Source organism: Salmo salar, chromosome 14, assembly GCF_965601325.2.
Source record: "Salmo salar chromosome 14, fSalSal1, whole genome shotgun sequence".
In the NCBI taxonomy this organism is placed as follows: Eukaryota; Metazoa; Chordata; class Actinopteri; order Salmoniformes; family Salmonidae; genus Salmo; species Salmo salar.
The window spans coordinates 65,545,932-65,571,064 of NC_138304.1; the positions used below are offsets into that span (position 1 = coordinate 65,545,932).

General features: G+C 40.8%; 1 protein-coding gene across 1 annotated transcript; it reads right to left on the minus strand.

Annotated features, from left to right (window-relative positions):
* Nucleotides 1-7,638: 7,638 nt before the first annotated feature.
* LOC106570084 (dnaJ homolog subfamily C member 8) lies at nucleotides 7,639-24,371 on the minus strand. Its single transcript, XM_014142059.3, has 9 exons — nucleotides 24,237-24,371; nucleotides 23,168-23,269; nucleotides 22,081-22,137; nucleotides 11,481-11,547; nucleotides 11,293-11,387; nucleotides 10,949-11,020; nucleotides 10,752-10,843; nucleotides 8,516-8,591; nucleotides 7,639-8,238 (listed from the first exon to the last, which is right to left on the minus strand). The coding sequence occupies exons 1-9, from the start codon at nucleotides 24,327-24,329 to the stop codon at nucleotides 8,113-8,115; spliced, it is 780 nt and encodes a 259-aa protein (XP_013997534.1). The 5' UTR covers nucleotides 24,330-24,371; the 3' UTR covers nucleotides 7,639-8,112.
* Nucleotides 24,372-25,133: the final 762 nt, after the last annotated feature.

Sequence of the window (25,133 nt, forward strand, 5' to 3'; positions counted from 1 at the left end):
TTCTAAGGGCAAATGGGTTTTATGGAAATAATGAACGCCTTGGAAGATGTGTTCCACGACACGTGTCGCTAGCGGAGAGGAACTGACATTCCACGGCGTAGCACTATTTTCCAGAGAACGCATGGAGTCGAGTTGATTATGCCTCTTATACCAATGGCTGTAATTTAACCACTAGAAATGTTAATTTGCTTATAGAATTGTGTTCAACATCCACTGAAGTAGCTAGCAAGTTTACTAGACAGCTACAGTAGTTGCTGTGGTAACCAAACAGACTTGCTAGTTTAGCTAACCAAACCATCAGTCCTAGCTTCCCTTTATGAAAATCGAGTTCAACAATACCAATACTGTTTTCAATTCGACTTTTGCTTTCAAAAGCAGCTCGAACAAAACATGTAAAAAGTAACCATAGCCATTGAATTCTACCATGGAAATATACCATGCGTTATAGGAAATTATACAATGAGTGGGTCTAATCCGGGATGCTGATTGGTTAAAACCGCATTCAGCCGGTGTGAAGTTAAAATGCCTATTTACTCTGTTCCATCTCCGCAATCCACTGTCTCATCAGCCCAGCCAGGCAATTTATAAACTTGACCTTCACTATAAAATGCATTTAGACATTAACTCCCATTTCTTTTCGACTAGCATTTGGTTTTCAACAGCGGAGATTTGTATAAACTTTGCTGTCTGTCTCTCCGACATTTTCAATATTGAAACTCGATCTCTAGCTGTCCCATAGTAATGAACGTGTCAGACAGCTTTTCTCAGCCAGTCGAAATCATGAATCAGCTGGCATCATTTTTATGGATATATGCAAAGATATGTCAATCGAAAACAGGTCAAACTAATCTAAATGCAGCTTGTTTGCAGTCTTTCCATCTTCCGTTTGTAGTGATTGTGCTAGCTGTGTTGTTGGCTAGCTCATCTGAACAACAGTGTCCTGACGAGAGAGCACATGTTCTATGCCAGACAAAATTGCGCATCATTAGCTCATTGTTATGGATGTATCCATATAAATGTCCCTGGAAAACAGATTAAACGAACGCAAATGCAGCTACTTTGCTTTTATTCTGGCTGCACTGTTTGACATGAATGTAAATTAGCTGTGGTTGGCTAGCTAGTAAACAAGGTATTAGAAACGTTGCCAGCCAGTATACAAAGGAACATCTAGAACGAATGACTGGGACGATCGCGTCCATAGATGCAGAACAAAAAGACAACGAGTGGGTCTGGCAACCGAACCGATAGAACGAATGATCAGCCGGCTTGGTAGCAACCTTCAGATTTGTGTCAGACTATATCTCGTGGAAGGATGAAATAGTATGAATACATTAATCAATCATTATTTGAATGTTGGTAACCCATTGTAAAAAGTGACTTCGTCTCGGGCCTAACAACACCCATGCCACTATATCCTCTGGCTTCTCGGGCATTATCGCTTAAGTAGTGCACGCTCTTGAATGCCCTTAAAGCCAATCAGTACTCAACAATGCCATGATATAAAATGTAAAAGTCAATGCATAATGTAATTATTTAATTCAACTTCATGTGCAAAAACGTTATGCGTTCAGCATATTAATTACATGATTGGCAAGTTATTACATTATCAGCATTTATTACATTATAAATGCAAAAGTTTTTACATTAGCAGCTATTACATTATTGGCAGTTATTTCATTATCAAATGCAAAAGTTATTACATTATTAGTAGCTATTACATTATAGCCAGTTATTAGATTAGCAGCTATTGCATTATAGGCAGTTATTACATTATCAGTTTCTACAAATTCAACTGACTGAAAGTATATGGGGATATCGTGAACAAATGCCGTGGTCAAGGCTTTTTACATAGTTCTTTGAGTTTTAGTTTATACAAACGATCTTACCGCAGAAGCAACAGTTACAGGGATGGTAAAAATGGCTTGATTGCCATAGAAACGTCAGGGAAACTGGGCAGAAGGGTGTGAGTGCTTCAAATACAGCAGTTCTGCAACATCTTTAGTTGAGCCTCTCATCAGGGGCGGACTTAGTGATTTGGAGGCCCCAGGCAGAGACCAGTCTGAACCAGAGAAGGATATTGAAAACGCAGACTGAAAAGATTTGAGATTCCCTTCACTAGTAAAGCTATTTGCATCACCACATGGAAGACGAGGAAGGAAAATAGATAAGAGACTGACTAATGCTATTATTTTTTTATTCCTTTTATTTATTAGATTAATATTTCTACATATGATATTTATTGAAAGGTCTCCTCTTAGGATCCTCCTAAGTGCTGGTTTGTGTGTGTGTGTGTGTGCCAACTTGTGATTGAGGCTGCTGAGCTTTGCAGAACACTGGTCTGTGTCCTGCAACCTATCAAGATAGACCTGAAGAGAAAGAGAGGGCAGAAGGTACTTGACAGGTTAGAAACTGAGATTATTCCCTCCACTTCTGATATTCACCCCTTATATAGATAGACATTTTTTTTTATTATCGTTACTTTACTCTAAAGTTGAGAGAGAGATACAGAAAGAGGGTGGGAAGTAGCCTAGCAGTAAAGAGTGTTGGGCCAGTAACCAAAAGGTTGCTGGTTTGAATCCCTGAACTGACTAGGTGACATGTTAAAAGAAAGGTTTTGCCCTTGAGTAAGGCACTTAACCCTAATGGCTCCTGTTAGTGGCTCAGGATAAGAGAGTCTGTTAAATGACTAAAATGTAAAATAAAGAAATAGATGCACTCCTGCCATCAGACTGTAGAAGACACAACATAGTCCACAAGAACTTACACATCCTTACACATTTTATTTTTTCTAATAGTTATTTTACTTTACTCCTAAAGTTGAGTTTTGTTGGTCCTAAGGGTTGAGAAGAGATGGGGAGTGGAGGAGAGAGACAAGTCAAAGACAGGATGAGGTGGGATGAATGAGTACTCACCCTGGTCAGTAAGCAGGCAGCAGGCCAGTGGAGTAGCTGAACTCTTGGAAGGCAGTGCGTCGGCCAAGTGCAGAAACTGAACGGTCCTGGACAAACTCGGCCATCAGGCTCTCCTCCACCAGGGTCATGTTGGCAGTGATGTCATCAGGGAAGACCACAAACATCATCCTGCAGGGAGAAGGGGAGAGATCAGATCAATTAGATTTTTTTTTTAATGAACAGTAAGACGTATTTACAACTTTTTATACCAGGTTGTGAGAGCAAATTAACTGTGTGGCCCCGTTCTGAGTTGATTCCCAATTTCACTGACTAATGGTCCTGGAACATCATGGAAATGCAAGTGAGTGTCTCCATCCCTCTAATTTGACAGAACTGAGTTATTGATCTATATATACACGCAAGTACGTACGTGTAAGAGCCAATAGATGAAGCTTGAAAACAACTTCAGGAGATGAAATGAGGTCTTGAACCCCAGCCCAAATGCCTTTGAAGTAGGCAACACCCAGAGCAACCAGGCCAGAACTTCTTTGCAGGGGCTTTGTCAGAATGCGATCCACCTCGCCGCCAGTCTGGTTGATTTACGTCAATGATTGTGCCTGTTTTGAATCTTTCCGCAAGGTGGCGCCAACTCTCCATATTTTGCAAATGCTCAGTTGGCTTACAACGCTCATGTAGTTTTAACCTCTTATAGATTGGTGCCGATTTTTTTTTCTCCCAGTAACGAAAACCCCCACTGCTCAAATTAGTCAACAAAAAAATCTACAAAATTGCAACAACAAAAAGCAGTATCACCTCTACTTGAATACACAAGCATTGTCCGTGTAATTTTTCGTAGTTGTCGCTACTAAATTTGAGGGAATACAATATCTCTGATCTGTTTTGGGCCCTTTTTGACAAGATCACACCTCTGTTAGACAGCACCTCATGCCACAATGCGGCATCATCACTTACACACTCACGCAGTAGGTCCACATGCTGATATCTTTGTGACTCTGGAAGAGCAAGGGCTGGGGTGAATCAGGCTCTGAATCCGAATTTGCATGATTTGCATCTTCCTCCCCCCGAGCTCTCGCTCTGGTTCGACATTAGCGACCGCTGTGCTGCTGCTAGTGCTAGCCGGTTGTAGGCTACTGATGATGATGATGAGCCACCAACAGCAGCTGAGGCACTAATGCTACCACAGATAGAACAATGGATAGAGCACGTCGTCTAGATTCTGAATAGCCAATAAATTGTCTGATTCAATCATTTTTAGTAATCATCTTTAACGGACAACAGTTTGTGAGGGTTTGAACAAAAAAAAGGTTTGAGATTTCGTTCCTACTGGTAAACCGGTGTTTGAGTTGTGGGGTTGCAATATCAACAGTCCTTTTATATATAACATTGTCAGCTGTTTTCGGAAGATGGGCAGGGACTCTGAAGGCCTAGCTTCAGGGGGAAGCTGGTTCTAACATTGGGGTGCCAGAGAAGAGCTTGGATTGGGCTGAGTGGGAGCTGGCCAAGAGACCTGAGGAGTGCTTGGGTTTGGGTGTGGGGTTTGAGCATAGCTGGAAAGTAGGGAGGGGCAGATCCGCTTGCTGTTCCATTGGTAAGCACCATGGTCTTGTAGTGGGATGACATGAGAGAACTTGGGAAGGTTGAAAACCAGGCGGGCTGCTGCTTTCTGGATAAATTGCAGGGGTTTGATGGCACAGGCGGGGAGCCAAGCCAACAGCGAGTTGCAGTAGTCCAGGCGGGAGAGGACAAGTGCCTGGGGGGGCTCTAATTATATTTACATTTAGCAGACGCTCTTATCCAGAGCAACTTACAAATTGGTGCATTCACCTTATGATATCCAGTGGAACAACCACTTTACAATAGTACATCTACATCTTTTTTGGGGGGGGGAGGGTTAGAAGGATTACTTTATCCTATCCTAGGTATTCCTTAAAGAGGTGGGGTTTCAGGTGTCTCCGGAAGGCGGTGATTGACTCTGCTGTCCTGGCGTCGTGAGGGAGCTTGTTCCACCATTGGGGTGCCAGAGCAGCGAACAGTTTTGACTGGGCTGAGCGGGAACTGTGCTTCCGCAGAGGTAGGGGGCCCAGCAGGCCAGAGGTGGATGAACGCAGTGCCCTATGGGTGTAGGGACTGATCATCTAATGACTTGAGGATGGACACACAGCTTTCTATCCAGGTTAGGAGAGAGTGCAATAGTGCTGAGCGATTAGTGCTTTTTGAAGTCTGTTTGATTATTAAAAAAAACAATCATGGTTTTCAATTTCGTTTTTGATAATTGTTTAAAAACATGAAATGCACTATGCATTATGTGGGTTGAATGCTATAACAACACAGAATAACACAATTATTAAAAGTCCAATGATGATAGTGACTGCCCATTACTGCTTATCACTTAATAATTTATTAACAATATTTCAACTGTGTAGATTACATTTGATGACTATTTCGTTCCAAGTCATCTCATCGCTAAAGAGCTGCTGCCTATGCTGTGTGACAAAATCACAATTTTGTAGTTCTTCAAAGTACATGAGGCATACTTTTGACTGCTGAATATACCAACTATTAACCACTTAGATCATGCATTTTCAGGTAGAGATACCTTGTGAAGCAACAGCTGCTCTCTTTATCACCTCACCATCGGCATTCTCTCTTCTGTAGCAAGCGTAAAAGAAACAGATCGGACAAGTAGATACGCAATGAATTATGATCATTGTAGTTAATTTCTGCGTTTTATGCCCTAAACTATGTAGAATATTGGCCTGTTGGAAACTACATCACACAGTTCAGGCTGGATCTGATTTGTCTGTAGAGAAACGGAGCTATGTGCGCATTGAGCTCACAGAAAAAAACTTTAACGAAATGGAATTCAAATAATTTAACCGACATTAGTCAATTAGTTGTTTAAAAACAAAAATAACTGGCATTTTGGTTAATCGCTCAGCACTACAGCGCAAGGACGGCTCGTGATGCAGGTTCACCTAGCCTATACAGGAAAGTTGTATATTCTAAAACATTATTGGTAGCTGATTAGTATGCTGTTGCATCGAACATTTTATTTACAATCGGCAATGTTTGAACACCCAAGTTTTAATTACTGAATAACCAGCCAGCAGTCACAAAATGGCAGGTTTGCTACACCTTGTATAGCTTTGAGAAATGTTAGGCTTAAAATGAGAACATTATGACCAAATAGGTCTGCCAATAAACATTTATCCATAAGCTAAAGCAAACCTATACATTCCCTGGCACCACAGAAAGCCGAACATCGACTCGATTGGCATGCAGCAGCATAGACATGTCGCAATTTAAGCACCACGGACAACAATCGGTAGTCTATACTTTATGAGTGGCTGTCTGGCTAACACAATAGACTACGTTATATTTTAAGGGTGGGGGGGGGGGGGGCAAACTCCGACCTTGCGGATGTCCTTTATGCCTCTGTAGCCGAAGAGAACACTTTAATGCTGGTAGTCATTTCTATCTGTATTGCCATGTGTTTAATATCCTCATGTTGTATCCTATATGTGCACACTTGATAGTTGTCATTGAATTGATTTACAACTTACGCACTTCAAGTAAATATACGTTTGTATAATTTTTTGCTCGGTCACAATTTAGTCTAGTGGTCTTTGACAAATGAGCAATTGAATGTATTTTCAATTAATAATTATTAAAGACATAATGTTGAACAAGACTAAACTTGGGCTCATCATGCTTCACTTACAGGCAAGAACAAACTGACAAATGTCTTTGCTTTGATCACACTCAGACGACCTGACTATCTCCTAAGAATATCTTGGACATTTTTATTGTTATAGTGTAACGATTACAGTTCAACTGACAGAAAAACAGCTCTCACAGACTAGGCTTCGACTTTCCCTGGTACTGTAGATTGAGTGAAACACTGCTGCAATTAAACATTTGATATGAAAACAGAATGGATGCACAATGCTACTGCTAATTAAAGAACACTACTAGCGGTTAGATGATAGGTATAGGATCACGACCAATGGTCAGTTGGGGTAACATATTTTAATGTATTGGAGAAAACAAAATCAGAGGGGCTATCATCATGGGAATAGGAGTGGATTTGTGTCTCTGTCCCAAATGACACCCCATTTGCTTTTTAGTGCACTTCTTTCCCCCAGGACCCATATGGCTCTGGTCAAAAGTAGTGCATTATATATGGAATAGGATGCCAATTGGGACGCTACCTTTGTAGTAGAATCCCAACCCACTGTGGGTTTGAAACTGTGATGAGCAGATCGTCGGGGCTGCAGGTAGCCCTGTGGTTAGAGTGTTGGACTAGTAACCGAAAGGTTGCAAGATCGAATCCCCGAGCTGACAAGGTAAAAATCTGTCGTTCTGCCCCTGAACAAGGCAGTTAACCCACTGTTCCTGGGCCGCCAAAGAACAAATTCTTATTTACTTGCAAAGGGAAAAAAAAATAATCTGGATGGCAGGATACTTGAGATGTGGGGATACTCTCTTCCTCACTTTACAACCACGGTGCCTGAATAGAGGAGTAAACTACTCCCATTGTCCTCCAAGAGTGGCTGGATATTCTCCTTGTGTTTCACAGTAAGGGGAAAATTCCTTAATAACATGTTATAGCATCTTGTACCTATTGACGAACACAAATACAAGGCAGTCGTTAGCTAAGGATTTCATTATTCTACCCTCAACTAGATTGCCTTGTTTCGGAGTCAATACTTGGTAGACCACAAAATTGGCTTGTTACAAACAAGCTTTTATTTAAAGGTAAAAAAAAATAAAATAAAAGAAATACAGCACAAAAAGTCCAGTCAAACTAAGGTAGTTACAGAAATGGAAGATTTCCTGTCATCTTTTCTACTTTGATTGAGGACAGTAAGTGTGATGGTCCCATGGAGGTTGCAGATCACAATTATGTACATAAAAAAAAAAAAAAAACAAGCACAAAAACTACATTTCTCAGGAGGGTGGATGCACTGTCAAGTGTAAGTAAGAATGTTGGGCTGAGTCTCGCCCACCTCTCTCGAAGTGTACACTTGCTATGGTGGAATTTTTACAATGGTGGAAACTCCCTCCAGCCAATGCTTACACACCACTCATATGCTTTTAAACATCACGTGGAGTGTGCAAGCACACACTTCTGGAAAAGGGTGGAGAATCGGGATGTAGCCTTTAGGTAGTATCCTTAAACCTCACATCTCAACAGACGTCACTCTCTCTGCTCCATCTTGACTTTAGGAGGCTTCAGGAAGGACCGGGGTTTCTTCTCTTTTTTTGCCTTGCTTTTGCCTGCCTGGAAACTCCTCCAACTGTCCACTCGCCCATCCCTTGTTTCCTTGTGAAAATATAAGGTAGAGTCAGCGATGTACGAAGTAAACAGCAACATCAGGGATGACTTCTGAAACAACTACGACTATCTGCAGTTCACCCTGCTGCTCGTGGCAACACCATACCCCTGAATCTCAGTTAAAACAACTGAAGAGCTAGTTATTCAACAGTAGGTACTCAGTCTCTCCTCATCCCAGCTTATTTTGGGTGATGATCAAAGTTCTGCTCAAAACATTACCCCCCAAAAATTACTAAAATGTATTTACAACCTTTTTTAAACATACCTCAAAGTTTTTCTGCCATTCCCTCTCTCGCTTAGCTTTCTCTGCCGTCTCAATCTCTTCCTCTCTTGCCCTTTTCCTGAAAAGGAAAACATGAAACATTGAATTCCATGGTATTCCCTCCTTAAGGACACAAAAAGATGACCAAAGACATTGAGGGCTATGTACAGTGCATTCGGAAAATATTCTGACCCCTTGACTTTTTCCACATTTTGTTACAGCCTTATTCCAAAACAAATTATGTAAATCTACACACAGTACCCCATAACAAAGCAAAAACAGGTTAAGAAATGTTTGCAAATATATTTAACATAAAAAAACAGAAATATTACATTTACATAAGTTTTCAGAGCCTTTACTCAGTACTTTATTGAAGCACCTTTGGCAGCAAATACATGCTTGAGTATGACACTACAAGCTTGGCACACCTATATTTGGGAGTTTCTCCCATTTTTTTTTTCCCTCTGCAAATCCTCTCAAGCTCTGTCAGGTTGGATGGGGAGCGTCACTGCACAGCTATTTTCAGGTCTTTCCAGAGATGTTCGATTAGGTTGAAGTCTGGGCTCTGGCTGGCCAACTCAAGGACGAACTTTCAGAGACTTGTCCCAAAGACACTCCAGCGTTGTCCTGGCTGTGTGCTTAGGGTCATTGTCCTGTTGGAGGGTGAACCTTCATCCCAGTCTGAGGTCCTAAGCGCTCTGGAGCAGGTTTTCATCAAGGATCTCTCTGTACTTTGCTCCGTTCATCTTTCCCTCAATCCTGACTAGTCTCCCAGTCCCTGCTGCTGAAAAACATCCCCACAGCATGATGCTGCCACCAACATGCTTCACCGTAGGGATGGTGCCAGGTTTCCTCCAGATGTGACACTTGGCATTCAGGACAGAGTTCAATCTTGGTTTCATCAGACCAGAGAATCTTGTTTCTCATGGTCTGAAAGTCCTTTAGGTGCCTTTTGGCAAACTCCAAGCGGGTTGTGCGTTTTATTGAGGAGTGGCTTCCGTCTTTATTTTTTAAAAATAAATTTGCAAACATTTCTAAAAACCTATTTTCTCTTTGTCATTATGCATTATTGTTTTCCTCCCCAATTTCAAATCATCTCATCGCTGCAAGTCCCCAATGGGATCAGGAGGCGAACGTCAAGCATCCTAAACATGACCCGCCAAACCGTGCTTATTAACACCCGCCTGCTTAACCCAGAATCCAGCCACACCAATGTGTTGGAGGAAACATTGTTCAACTGACTACCGTAGTCAGCCTGCAGAAGCCCGGCCCGCCACAAGGAGTCGCTAGAGCACGATGAGCCAAGTAAATATAAAATGGTAAAGCTGAAATGTGTTGAGTCAATAAGTATTCAACCCCTTTGTTATGGCAAGCCTAAATGTTGTTTAACATAAAATGTAAATGACTACCCCACACATACAGATAATTCTAAGGTCCCTCACTCGAGCAGCGAATTTCAAACACAGACTCAACCACAAAGACCAGGAATGTTTTCCAATGCCTCGCAAAGGGTACCTATTTGTAGATGGCTAAAATAAAAGTAGACATTGAAAATCCCTTTGAGCATGGTGAAGTTATTACACTTTGGGTGGTGTATCAATACACCCAGTCACTACAAATATATAGGCATCCTTCCTAACTCAGTTGCCGTAGAGGAAGAAAACCGCTCAGGGATTTCACCATGAGGCCAATGGTGACTTTAAAACCGTTAGAGTTTAATGGCTGTGATAGGCAAAAACTGTGGATGGATCAACAACATTGTAGTCACTCCATAATACTAAGTGAAAAGGAAGCTTGAACAGAATAAAAATATCCCAAAACATGCATCCTGTTTGCAACAAGGCACTAAAGTAAAACTGCAAAAATAATTACTTTATGTTCTGAATACAAAGTGTTATGTTTGGGGCAAATCCAACACCACTGAGTACCACTTCACATTTTGAAGCATGGTGGCGGCTGCACGTATGCTTGTCATCGGCAAGGACTAGGGAGGTTTTTTTGGATAAAAATAACCGGAATAGATGTTTTCTAGAGGAAAATCTGGTTCAGTCTGCTTTCCAACAGACACTAGGAGACAAATTCACCTTTCAGCAGGACAATAGCCTAAAACACAAGGCCAGATATACACTGGAGGCGCTTACCAAGACAACGCTGAATGTTACCAAGTGGCCTAGTTAAAGTTTGGATTTAAAAATCGGCTTCAAAATCTATGGCAAGTTGACTGAAATGGCACCATTACCTTTCATGCATGTCCTTGGCTTCCCGCTCCTTCCTCTTGATTTCAAGCTCTGCAAACAGCTTCATAGTCTGCTTGTACACCGCCTGTCTGAACTGACGATCAAGAGAAGAGTGGTTCCCTTAGTAAAATAACAATAAGCCCAATCTCAAAAACAGCCTTACATCTGTTCCAAGTTATATTTAACCACTTGTCAATACCATTTCTGGGTCATCCTCCTCCAAGAATTGAGGCTTCCCATCCTTCTTCAGCTGTTTCTTCTTCTCTTTCATCTGTTGCAATAAAAAAAGATGCAGTTGAAGTGTCATATGCTGTGGCAATACATGAACTCAACTGTAATAATGGCATCACTAGTATTAACACAATTGTACAGTAAATCTGTGTCCAAAATGGCACCCTATTCCCTTTATAGTGCAGTACTTTTGACCAGAACCCTATGGGTCATGGTCAAAAGTAGTGGACAATATAGGGAACAGGGTTCCATTTGGGAAGCTACTGTACCTATGAGACGTGTGAACAGAGGGACAGGTGGTTAGTTACTCACATTATGCTCAACATATTCCCTTCCTGCTTGGATCACATCAACTGCCCTCTTCTTCTGTTCTGGGTCCAGCAAGTTTTTGTATGCCTTGTCCACAGCTAGAAATACAGTGGGATTGGGGTTGTTAAGAACTCTTTGAATGTATTCGGCTAACTGATGTAGACATACTGTGACAGCAATCATATTTCTACCTTCAAAGGCTAGTTGTGCTCTGTCTGGATCATCCTGGTTCTTGTCTGGATGGACCAAGATGGACAACTGAAATGGAAGGAGAAATTAGTTAGCTTTCGTTAGTGTGAGAATCAACAATATCAAATCAAAGTGTATTTGTTAGATACACAGGACACATTGGGGTGTAAATGGCAGTGGTGTGAAAAGCACCCAATTGTCATACTTGAGTAAAAGTATAGATAGAAAGTTACTCAAGTAAAAGTCACCCAGTAATATACTACTTGAGTAAAAGTATTTGGTTTTAAAATATACTTAAGTATCAAAAGTAAAATTAATTGATAAAATATACTTAAGTATAAATCATTTCAAATTCTTATATTAAGCAAACCAGAAGGTACAATTTTCTTGTTTTTAAAATGCAATGAAATGCTTTATTTGTGAGCTCTCTCTCAACAGTGCAGTGAAACATGAACTCAAAACAATAACATAAGGCAATAAGTGGTAACAGTGCAATACAAATAAGGCAGTAGAGCATTAAAGATGGAATCTGCAGTGTGCGGAAACAATGCCACTGCCGCCCCACCACCTTTGTTATTGCTGCAGAGCTGAGGAGTGTGAGCAGAATGGTAAAGAAAATTGCAATAGGTAGTGCTCTTCTTTGTAGAGTCTGACCGATAAATCAGTCGACTGATAAATCAATATTATTGTCCGATAGCCTTTCACAAAAACATTTGCATCGGTCTTTATTCCACAGATAAAGCGGCGATATTATATACATTGAAATAACAAATACGTCTGCTAATTTGCAGTCGTTTTTTTTTTCTCCAGAGGGTGCTCTGTGGGTTGCTCGTTGAACATAATTCTGCCCTAAGCCATGAGGTGAGAGTAGGCCTTATTGTTTTTTATTTATTTAACTAGGCAAGTCAGTTAAGAACAAATTCTTATTTAAAGTGACGGTCTAGGAACAGTGGGTTAAAGCCTGTTGTGGATAGGGGGCAGTATTTTCACGGCCGGATGAGAAAAAAAACGTGCCCGATTTAATCTGGTTGCTACTCTTGCCCAGAAACTAGAATATGCATATAATTAGTAGATTTGGATAGAAAACACTCCAACGTTTCTAAAACTGTTTGAATGGTGTCTGTGAGTATAACAGAACTCATATGGCAGGCAAAAACCTGAGAAGATTCCAAGCAGGAAGTGGCCTATCTGCGAATTTGTAGTCCTTCTGTTGCATATCTATCGAAACTACAGTATCTGAGCTGTTACGTGACACTTTCTAAGGCTTCCATTGGCTCTCTAAAGCCTTCAGAAACCAGATTGAGGCGTCTCCTGTCTCTGGGCAGATAACAGGAGCACAGTTTGTCAGTGGACTGCCTGGTGACAGAAAGATTGGAGATGCGCGTTCACGAGATCATGCCATTTTTTATTTTTCTCTTTGAATGAATACAACATTGTCCGGTTGCAATATTATCGCTATTTTACGAGAAAAATAGCATAAAAATTGATTTTACACAGCGTTTGACATGCTTCTAAGTACGGTAATGGAACATTTTGAATTTCTTTGTCTGGAAATGCGCTCACGCGTTACCCTTTGGATAGTGACCTGAATGCACGAACAAAACGGGGGTATTTGGACATACAGTGGGGGAAAAAAGTATTTAGTCAGCCACCAATTGTGCAAGTTCTCCCACTTAAAAAGATGAGAGGCCTGTAATTTTCATCATAGGTACACTTCAACTATGATAGACAAAATGAGAAGAAAAAAAAATCCAGAAAATCACATTGTAGGATTTTTTATGAATTTATTTGCAAATTATGGTGGAAAATAAGTATTTGGTCAATAACAAAAGTTTCTCAATACTTTGTTATATACCCTTTGTTGGCAATGACACAGGTCAAACGTTTTCTGTAAGTCTTCACAAGGTTTTCACACACTGTTGCTGGTATTTTGGCCCATTCCTCCATGCAGATCTCCTCTAGAGCAGTGATGTTTTGGGGCTGTCGCTGGGCAACACGGACTTTCAACTCCCTCCAAAGATTTTCTACGGGGTTGAGATCTGGAGACTGGCCAGGCCACTCCAGGACCTTGAAATGCTTCTTACGAAGCCACTCCTTCGTTGCCCGGGCGGTGTGTTTGGGATCATTGTCATGCTGAAAGACCCAGCCACGTTTCATCTTCAATGCCCTTGCTGATGGAAGGAGGTTTTCACTCAAAATCTCTCGATACATGGCCCCATTCATTCTTTCCTTTACACGGATCAGTTGTCCTGGTCCCTTTGCAGAAAAACAGCCCCAAAGCATGATGTTTCCACCCCCATGCTTCACAGTAGGTATGGTGTTCTTTGGATGCAACTCAGCATTCTTTGTCCTCCAAACACGACGAGTTGAGTTTTTACCAAAGTTATATTTTGGTTTCATCTGACCATATGACATTCTCCCAATCCTCTTCTGGATCATCCAAATGCTCTCTAGCAAATTTCAGACAGGCCTGGACATGTACTGGCTTAAGCAGGGGGACACGTCTGGCACTGCAGGATTTGAGTCCCTGGCGGCGTAGTGTGTTACTGATGGTAGGCTTTGTTACTTTGGTCCCAACTCTCTGCAGGTCATTCACTAGGTCCCTCTGTGTGCTTCTGGGATTTTTGCTCACCGTTCTTGTGATCATTTTGACCCCACGGGGTGAGATCTTGCGTGGAGCCCCAGATCGAGGGAGATTATCAGTGGTCTTGTATGTCTTCCATTTCCTAATAATTGCTCCCACAGTTGATTTCTTCAAACCAAGCTGCTTACCTATTGCAGATTCAGTCTTTCTAGCCTGGTGCAGGTCTACAATTTTGTTTCTGGTGTCCTTTGACAGCTCTTTGGTCTTGGCCATAGTGGAGTTTGGAGTGTGACTGTTTGAGGTTGTGGACAGGTGTCTTTTATACTGATAACAACTTCAAACAGGTGCCATTAATACAGGTAACGAGAGGAGGACAGAGGAGCCTCTTAAAGAAGTTACAGGTCTGTGAGAGCCAGAAATCTTGCTTGCTTGTAGGTGACCAAATACTTATTTTCCACCATAATTTGCAAATAAATTCATAAAAAATCCTACAATGTGATTTTCTGGATTTTTTTCCCTCATTTTGTCTGTCATAGTTGAAGTGTACTTATGATGAACATTACAGGCCTCTCTCATCTTTTTAAGTGGGAGAACTTGCACAATTGGTGGCTGACTAAATACTTTTTTCCCCCACTGTAACTATGGATTATTTGGAACAAAAACAACATTTGTTGTGGAAGTAGCAGTCCTGGGAGTGCATTCTGACGAAGAACAGCAAAGGTAATACCATTTTTCTATTAGTAATTCTGAGTTTAGTGAGCCCCGAAGTTGGCGGGTGTCTGAATGGCTAGCCTGTGATGGCTGAGCTATGTACTCAGAATATTGCAAAATGTGCTTTCGCCGAAAAGCCATTTTAAAATCTGACATAGCGATTGCATAAAGGAGTTCTGTATCTATAATTCTTAAAATAATTGTTATGTATTTTGTCAACGTTTATGAGTAATTTAGTAAATTCACCGGAAGTTTTGGGTGGGAATGCTAGTTCTGAACATCACATGCTAATGTAAAAAGCTGTTTTTTGATATAAATATGAACTTGATTGAACAAAACATGCATGTATTGTATAACAATGTCCTAGGAGTGTCATCTGATGAAGATCATCAAAGGTTAGTGCTGCATTTAGCTGTGTTTTGGGTTTTTGTGACATATGCTTGCTTTGAAAATGGCTGTGTGATTATTTTTGGCTGGGTACTCTCCTAACATAATCTAATGTTTTGCTTTCGCTGTAAAGCCTTTTTGAAATCGGACAATGTGGTTGGATTATCGAGTCTTATCTTTCAAATGGTGTAAAATAGTCATGTTTGAGAAATTTAAGTTATAGCATTTTTTATTTTTTTTGTATTTCGCGCCACGCTCTACCATTGGATATTGGTGAGGCGTTCCGTCTGTCCTCAACAGGTTTTAACTGCCTTGTTCAGGGGCAGAACGACAGATTTATACCTTGTCAGGTCGGGGATTCGATCCACTTTCGGTAACTGGCCCAACGCTCTAACCACTAGGCTACCTGCCTGTCTGTTTGACAGCGTATTTGAGTAAGTAAATAATCAAAAGTGCACTATACCAAGCAAGCAGCCCTGTCCTCATCACTTAGTTAACGTTAGCTGGCCAGCTAGCAAGCAATGTAGTTAAGGCTCCATCTAGCCAGGTACAGAGCTGCTCACTCTCACGCATTGGCTTTGAGACAAACGCATTTGACCCTCTTCTCACAGCACACACCTCATATCTCACGCATTAGAAAAATAAAAGCAGTACTTTTCAATTAGTCCGTTGTATAGTCAGCGCGTTTACTTTTCCGACTATACTCCGAATCGTTTCGAAAGCAGAGCATCTGCAACTGCCATTTAACACCACGAGCTGAACCTGTAGAATTGTGACGTCTCGCCACGGCGCGTTGAAGCATATGATTGGTCTAGTTATGTAAAGCATCAAGGGGATTGGATGCGTGTTTTAAAGAAACGCCCCTGAAGGTTACAGTGGAGCTGAATAGAGAGAGAGAATGTTCTCTGCTTATAAAACTCTAAAAAGAGTATCACGGTGGCGCTGTTCGTTGTCAACAAAATTAGGTTGCTGTTACTCGAGTCTCTATTGCAGAATTCAGCCTTCTGACAGCATGTGCTAACGTCAATTTAATTCACACTAGTCCCCTCGCTCGGTGATTGGCGTTTCGTCTGTGACAACGAAAAGCCAGCTGTATGTTTTAGCAGGGAAGTTTGGCAGGGTGACCTGATTTGTAACTATGAAAATAATTTTGTCAAACACATCGTGAACCCAAAAGTGTACGTTTTATTCTAGAGGGGCGTCAATAACTGGAAAAATAATTGGGTTAGGGTGTAAAGCAAGATTTATGTCATCTTGTCTTCAGGATTTCTTATTATTGATTTACTTTTAGTCTGATCAGTGAAACAATTCTAATTCTTAACAATAGGCTAAAATATAGGGTAATTACTGTTCTTGTCAGTAAGAACACTTATTCCCCACACTTATTTTATTATTCCTCTTCTTCACAATTTTATCAGTGTAATCACATATACCTACTTGTGTCTTTGAAAATTAATTATATCAGGCTATGTATTTTTGCAGTACTTTGTGGACAGTTTTGAACAAGTCATATAAATAGACATTAGATATTAAATGCTCCAGGTATCAAATACAATTTGACACTTTAGTATTGTGCATATGCTAGGCAGAAATGGTATGGGGACTCACAACCAATCCTATGTTGTCCATGTAGAGCAATATGATGTCAAGGAGCTTCAACTAGTTGGCATAAACCACCTGAATATTGATATTTACTTGAAGGTTGGGTGATTGAGAAATTAATTGTTATAACAAGAACATTTTCAAACACCCAGCACTTCAGGGGAAGCCAATCCAGCAAGGAGGAATTTCTTCCAGCCCTATTTTAAAGAGTTCACCCAAATTACAAAATCTTTGTGTCCTTACCTTGAAAGCAATCTATGGACAAGGAGACTGCAATCTATGATTCAGTTATCGACTGCCAATTAATATTTTTTTAGATGTACTTTCAATTTAATCCCCCAAAAATGTCTTAGTAACAAAGTCAGCGAATGTTGAGTGTTAACATTCAAAGCATCCTGAATACACCTGACCTGTGGTTTTTATTTTTACATTTTCCACCATGGTCATACGCCTAAGCCATGTCAAAATACATAGAATTGCATTTAAAACAGTACAATTTTCCATCTAGGGGTTTGTGCCAGGGCGCAATGAAATTCTCATAGCAAATATCACTCCAAGCTTTCTTCAAAAGTTGGCAGCCCTGCAGGAAGGTAGTTAGCTTAGCTATCATTCAGGCGATGTGCTTGCTTGCGTTCATGATGAGATAAGATTGTTGTTAGCTAGCTAGCTAAATTAGAACGTGTGTTACTAAAACCAGTGCAGTAACTATTTTTCTGCATTAACGTTCAGTCATCAGCGGATGCCATTTGCAGTTGAAATATACAGCCAATGAATTTTGTATTGAATAACAGTAATTTACATTATGGTTTCAGTAAGAAAACATTGTCCTAATAAAGAGCTAGCGTGTGCTTGTTGTAACAAGCTCTCATTGGGTTTCCACTGCCACAAAAAATGTAGGAAAACAAGAGGTTGCTTTTTGGTCTTAATTTAAGGTTAGGGTTAGCAGTGAGGTTAAGAGAAATTGTAGAAATAGGCAGGGTTTATGACTTTGTGGCTGTGGTAACTAGTGACAACCCTCTCATTGCAAGGTTGCCATAAAGGCACTGCATCTCAGTGCTAGAGGTGTCACTACAGACCCTGGTTCGATTCCAGGCTGTATCACAACCGGCCATGATTAGGAGTACCATAGGGCGGCGCACAATTGGCCCAGCGTTGTCCATGTAGAGCAATATGATGTCAAGGAGCTTCAACTAGGGTAGGCCGTCATTGTAAATATGAATTTGTTAACTGATTGCCTAATTAAATAAAAAATGTATTTAAAAGTGTTTCTTTACATGACCTTTGTAAAGCACTGTAGTGAATCTACTCAATACAAATTACATCTCGTGGTGACATTACAAACTGCAAGCTTCTGTATTGGTTATGAACAGTGCCGTTTCAGATTTACTTTGAGACTGAGTTTAATTCATTCAGCCCTTATTGTTTATTCGTGTGCTTGTGGTGCTTCAGCACAAACACTTATGGATTCTTACCCACTGCAGTAGATAGGTAAACTTAAAGATTTGTCTAAGGAGGTAAACTGAACAACTTTTGAATTTACTTTCATACTTATATAGTTGCTTTTTGATAGTTATCATGTAAACCACAAATAGAATGTTCTTAAATAATGTTCATTGAATTACTTAAGAAATCAACATTTAGATCTGTTAATCTTTTGGCGCCAAATACACTTAAACTCAGTTAATCAAAATTCCTGACATTTAATCCTAGCAAAAAATTCCCTGTTTTAGGTCAGTTAGGATCACCACTTTATTTTAAGAATGTGAAATGTCAGAATAATAGTAGAGAATAATTTATTTCAGCATTTATTTATTTCATCACATTCCCAGTTTACATACACTCAATTAGTATTTGGTAGCATTGCCTTTAAATTGTTTAACTTGGGTCAAAGTTTCAGGTAGCCTTCCACAAGCTTCCCACAATAAGTTGGGTAAATTTTGGCCCATCCTCTTGACAGAGCTGGTGTAACTGAGTCAGGTATGTAGGCCTCCTTGCTCGCACATGCTTTTTCAGTTCTGCCCACAAATTTTCTATGGGATTGATGTCAGGGCCACTCCAATACCTTGACTTTGTTGTCCTTAAGCCACTTTGCCACAACTTTACTTGGGGTCATTGTCCATTTGGAAGACCCATTTGCGACCAAGCTTTACAGTGAGGGAAAAAAGTATTTGATCCCCTGCTGATTTTGTACATTTGCCCACTGACAAAGAAATGATCCGTCTGTAATTTTAATGGTAGGTTTATTTGAACAGTGAGAGACAGAATAAAAACAAAAAAAATCCAGAAAAACACATCAAAAATGTTATAAATTAATTAGCATTTTAATGAGGGAAATAAGTATTTGACCCCTCTGCAAAACATGACTTAGTACTTGTTGGCAATCACAGAGGTCAGACGTTTCTTATAGTTAGCCACCAGGTTTGCACACATCTCAGGAGGGATTTTGTCCCGCTCCTCTTTGCAGATCTTCTCCAAGTCATTAAGGTTTCGAGGCTGACGTTTGGCAACTCGAACCTTCAGCTCCCTCCACAGATGTTCTATGGGATTAAGGTCTGGAGACTGGCTAGGCCACTCCAGGACCTTAATGTGCTTCTTCTTGAGCCACTCCTTTGTTGCCTTGGCTGTGTGTTTTGGGTCATTGTCATGCTGGAATACCCATCCACGACCCATTTTCAATGCCCTGGCTGAGGGAAGGAGGTTCTCACCCAAGATTTGACGGTACATGGCCCCGTCCATCGTCCCTTTGATGCGGTGAAGTTGTCCTGTCCCCTTAGTAGAAAAACACTCCCAAAGAATAATGTTTCCACCTCCATGTTTGATGGTGGGGATGGTGTTCTTGGGGTCATAGGCAGCATTCCTCCTCCTCCAAACACGGCGAGTTGAGTTGATGCCAAAGAGCTCCTATTTGGTCTCATCTGACCACAACACTTTCTCCCAGTTGTCCTCTGAATCATTCAGATGTTCATTAGCAAACTTCAGACGGGCATGTGTATGTGCTTTCTTGAGCAGGGGGACCTTGCGGGCGCTGCAGGATTTCAGTCCTTCACGGTGTAGTGTGTTACCAATTGTTTTCTTGGTGACTACGGTCCCAGCTACCTTAAGATCATTGACAAGATCCTCCCGTGTAGTTCTGGGCTGATTCCTCACCATTCTCATGATCATTGCAACTCCACGAGGTGAGATCTTGCATGGAGCCCCAGGCCGAGGGAGATTGACAGTTCTTTTGTGTTTCTTCCATTTGCGAATAATCACACCAACTGTTGTCACCTTCTCACCAAGCTGCTTGGCGATGGTCTTGTAGCCCATTCCAGCCTTGTGTAGGTCTACAATCTTGTCCCTGACATCCTTGGAGAGCTCTTTGGTCTTGGCCATGGTGGAGAGTTTGGCATCTGATTGATTTACTTCTGTGGACAGGTGTCTTTTATACAGGTAACAAGCTGAGATTAGGAGCACTCCCTTTAAGTGTGTGCTCCTAATCTCAGCTCGTTACCTGTATAAAAGACACCTAGGAGCCAGAAATCTTTCTGATTGAGAGGGGGTCAAATACTTATTTCCCTCATTAAAATGCAAATCAATTTATAAAATTTCTGACGTGCGTTTTTCTGGATTTTTTTGTTTGTTCTGTCTCTCACTGTTCAAATAAACCTACCATTAAAATTGCCTGATCAGTGTCAGTGGGCAAACGTACAAAATCAGCAGGCGATCAAATACTGGGGACGAGATGTTGCTTCAATATATCCGCATAATTTTTGAGCCTCATGATGCCATCTATTTTGTGAAGTGCACCTGTCCCTCCTGCAGCAAAGCACCCCCACAACATGATGCTGCCACCCCGTGCTTCACGGTTGGGCTGGTGTTCTTCGGCTTGCAAGCCTCCCCCTTTTTCCTCCAAACATAACGATGGTCATTGTGGCCAAACAGTTCTATTTTTGTTACATCAGACCAGAGGACATTTCTCCAAAAAGTACAATCTTTGTCCCCATGTGCAGTTGCAAACCGTAGTCTGGCATTTTTTGTCAGTTTTGGAGCAGTGGCTTCTTCCTTGCTGAGCAGCCATTCAGGTTGTCGATACAGGACTCGTTTTACTGTGGATATAGATACTTTGTACCTGTTTCCTCCAGCATCTTCACAAGGTCCTTTGCTGTTGTTCTGGGATTGATTTGCACTTTTCGCACCAAAGTACGTTCATCTCTAGTAGACAGAACGAGTCTCCTTCCTGAGCGGTATGACGGCTACGTGGTGTTTATACTTGCATACTATTGTTTGTACAGATGAATGTGGTACGTTCAGGCATTTGGAAATTGCTCCCAAGGATGAACCAGACATGTGGAGGTCTATAATTCTTTCTCTGAGGTCTTGGCTGATTTCTTTTGATTTTCCCATGATGTCAAGCAAAGAGGCACAGTTTGAAGGTAGGCCTTGAAATACATCCACAGGTACACCTCCGATTGACTCAAATGATGTCAATTAGCCTATCAGACGCTTCTAAAGCCACGACATCATTTTCTGGAATTTTCCAAGCTATTTAAAGGCACAGTCAACTTAGTGCATGTAAACTTCTGACCCACTGGAATTGTGATACAGTGAATTATAAGTCAAATAATCTGTCTGTAAACAATTGTTGGAAAAATTACTTGTGTCATGCACAAAGTAGACGTCCTAACCGACCTGCCAAAACTATAGTTTGTTAACAAGAAATTTGTGGAGCGGTTGAAAAACGAGTTTGAATGACTCCAACTTAAGTGTATGTTAACTTCCGACTTCAACTGTACCTATAAATAGTCGGTGACCTTTGCCTCCCTAAAATTGGTATCGGACCCCAAAATCCAATATAAGTCTGGCTCTACTTTCTTCATGCATGCAATGATGTCAGAGGGGGAAAAAAACAGTGTTCGTTGTTTGCAGTAACTTCTTTGTTATTGTAATATTGCAAATGGATGTGGCTGTTTCACTATTAAGGACATCAGCTATAAAGATATGGTGGAAAATATAAAACTATAGAATATACACTATTTACTATGGAATGTACTGTCAATGTGACAGTTATTTACAGTAGATAAAGTGAGCAGTACAATTAAATAATAACAGCAATGATGGTAGTGAGTGAAAGTGTGTATGTATGAAAGTGTGAATGGGTGTGTCAAGAGTCAGTGCAAATAGTATTTTAATAGGGTGTGGGTGACTAGCAGGTACAGTATGTGCAGGTAGAAAGCTAGGTTTAGCTGTTCAACAGTGTTATGACCTGGAAGCTGTGTTGGAACCGGTAGATCCAAGACCGGATCCTCCGGTACCTACTGTCAGATTTGTAGTATACCTACCGCTCTGAACCTCTTCTTCAACTCCTCATCTGTTGCCTCTGGATCAATTTGTAACACCTGGAATTCAAATTAGGCATTAAGCAACACAGATGTGTATTTACCTTAACTAGGCAAGTCAGCTAAAAACAAATTCTTATTTACAATGATGGGCTACCAAAAGACCTCCTGTGGGGACAGGGGCTGGGATAAAAAAAAAAATATATATATATATATGACAGCGATTAAAATAGCTAGACAAAGTTTACGGTGTTGTACAAAGGATGTTGCAAGACCCACTGGATGCTTATTTTAAAACCCTCTTAGGCCTCACTCCTCCCTATCTGTGATACCTACTGCAGCCCTCATCCTCCACATACAACACCTGTTCTGCCAGTCACATTCTGTTAAAAAGGTCCCCAAAGCACACGCATCAAATCAAATTTTATTTGTCACATGTGCCTAATACAACAGGTGTAGACCTTAGAGTGAAATGCTTACTTACAAGCCCTTAACCAACAATGCAGTTAAGAAAAATAAGTGTTAGGTAAAAAAAGAAGGTGTGGTGTTGCTACTATACTGTGTTGTCATGTGTTGCTGTCATGCTCTGTTGTTTTAGGTCTCTCTTCATGCAGTGTTGTGTCTCTCTTGTCATATATATATATATATATATATCATCTTTTTTTTAAAATTTTATCCCAGCCCCCGTCCCCACAGGAGGCCTTTTGGTAGGCCATCATTGTAAATAAGAATTTGTTTTTAACTGACTTGCCTAGTTAAATAAGGTTTAAATAAACATGTTACACTACCCCTTTTCCTTTGAGAAACACTTTTGCACTTTACCATCTCGCCCAAATACAACAGTCACACAAAGTTAACATTTAACTTCTGACACTAATGCAGCACCTTCAACAAGAATCTCAAATGGGTTGAAACCTGCAACGATGTGTCTGTCAGCACAACACCTAAGCCATTATGGCAAGAGGTTTGAACTTCTTAATGAGGTCGCTGGTGTTGTACTAAGGGCACTTCAATGCAGTTATACACAACGACCTTGTCACAATAATAATAGATCAACTACAGCTGCATGTGACAGGAACTAGCCACTTACCTCAAACGGGTTTAAATTGAAGTAGGATGACCCAGGTCTGAGCAGCCTGTCTATTTGCTGCTTCGAGGTTAGCACAGAGTCTCTTTTCTCTATCTGCTTTACCTGTTGGTCAGAGACATGCCATATTAGTTAGGGTCACAGAAGTTCAGTCATGGTCATATTAGCAAGCAAATGGATATTTACATAATCTTGGTCCCTTTCACTGGCCAGCTGGCGTAGCATTATCTGTCATGACTCATGAGTCCACTTGGGGAAGGTTGGATAGATGGAACTGAGCATGTTTACATTCATGCCAGAGATCCAACCCACTTGCTTACAGCTGCGGTAGGGTCAGACAGGCTTCCTGTCTAGATTAAGACACCCCAAAGCTGGTGCGAGATATGGCTCAGAAAATGAAACTCCATCCAGGGATGAGAAATGTGTTGAATTCCTAAAATTGTCCCATTACCCTAACTGTTCCACCGAGAAGATTGAATGACTTCTAAAAACGAGTAGTCTTTCAATCTTCTTGGTGTAACAGTTGGCATAATGGGACAATTCGGAGTACTATACAACGCATTTCTCATCCCTGGATTGAGGTATATTTTCCGAGTCATATATCTTAATCTACACAGGAAGCCTGTCCAACCTAGTGCAGTTAGCTGTAAACAGGGTCGAATCTGCTGTGCTGGCTAGCAAGAGCACAAAACAGATCAAATACTCAACAATTTCACCACTGTTTAAATGGGAAACAAAATTCCTCTACACTGATAGAATAGCGGTGTAACAAACTATATACGTGTAATGATCACAGAGAAGTGTGTACTGGCGAATCGACAACACTACTCTGTTAGCGTTAGCAATTGGTAGCTTAGCTTAGTTAGTTAGCACGAACACACACCGTGTTATGCGAGCTAGGTAGCCCAGTTAACGTTAGCTAACTTTAGCCCCTCTAGCTTTTTAGCTAGCAGATGTTTGTAGGCCTCATAAATGCAGGTCCAGGGAACGAATTGTCGGTATTTGTCAAATCCATAATGTTAGGTTACATATCAACACACTGTGTAATATGTATTTCCTAAATGTATCTTACCTCTGTGTAGAAATGATTGAACAAATCATCCGGACCACTCTGGGTAGAGGGCTCTCCTCCAGCAGCCGCCATCTTGGCTAAGACTTCACTCATCTGACGTCACAATATCCACTATCACATGACTGTCAATGCAGTTTTGGAGTTTTTGCGCTCAAATACATTTATACAAATAAAAAAATAGGGACCTTCAATAAATGTCAATGAAATATATAAAACATATTGCAAAGATGTATGATCGCTAATAGCACAGGTCCGGTTTCAGGTTGTCCTTTGAAACATTTCCCAAACAATTCAATAAATTGCATTCAACATAGCTAGCTTACACTATAAAACTTGTAATAAAATGTTGATAAAAAATTGAAAACAGGTTAAAATATTTATTATTTTGATCAAAAAATTATTCGGGTGTTCAAAAATATACCACAACATTTCCACCAATTGTCCTTCACTGAACAGAAAAAGCAGTTTTCAATCGGACAATTCAGAGTATCTGCGCGTGTTCCTGGAAAGGGAGCTCTCATCAGATTCCGAGCCGGTGAAGCGTCCTCCACGCGACGGTCTCCAGAGTCCATAGAGAAAGTCTTCTAGGTTGGTCAGTCGTGTGTCCAGAGCTGTCAACTTCTGCTCGGTCACCTCCTGTAGCCTGAATCCTTGTTGAAACATCGACTGCATGTCCGCAGTGTACTGCAGCTGAGGCGGCAGCGGTTGAAATGAAAATTACCAATACTATCTCAATCATTGTTGCAAGTTATATACATTTGTCTCCAAAAATATGAATTAAGCTCACGTGTACTGTCTACTACTGATACTGTATGGATAAATATCTTATAAACCCCAGACACATCTATGATGAAACGTATTGGTCAGTCACCTGGTTTTGATTCCTCTTGATGATTC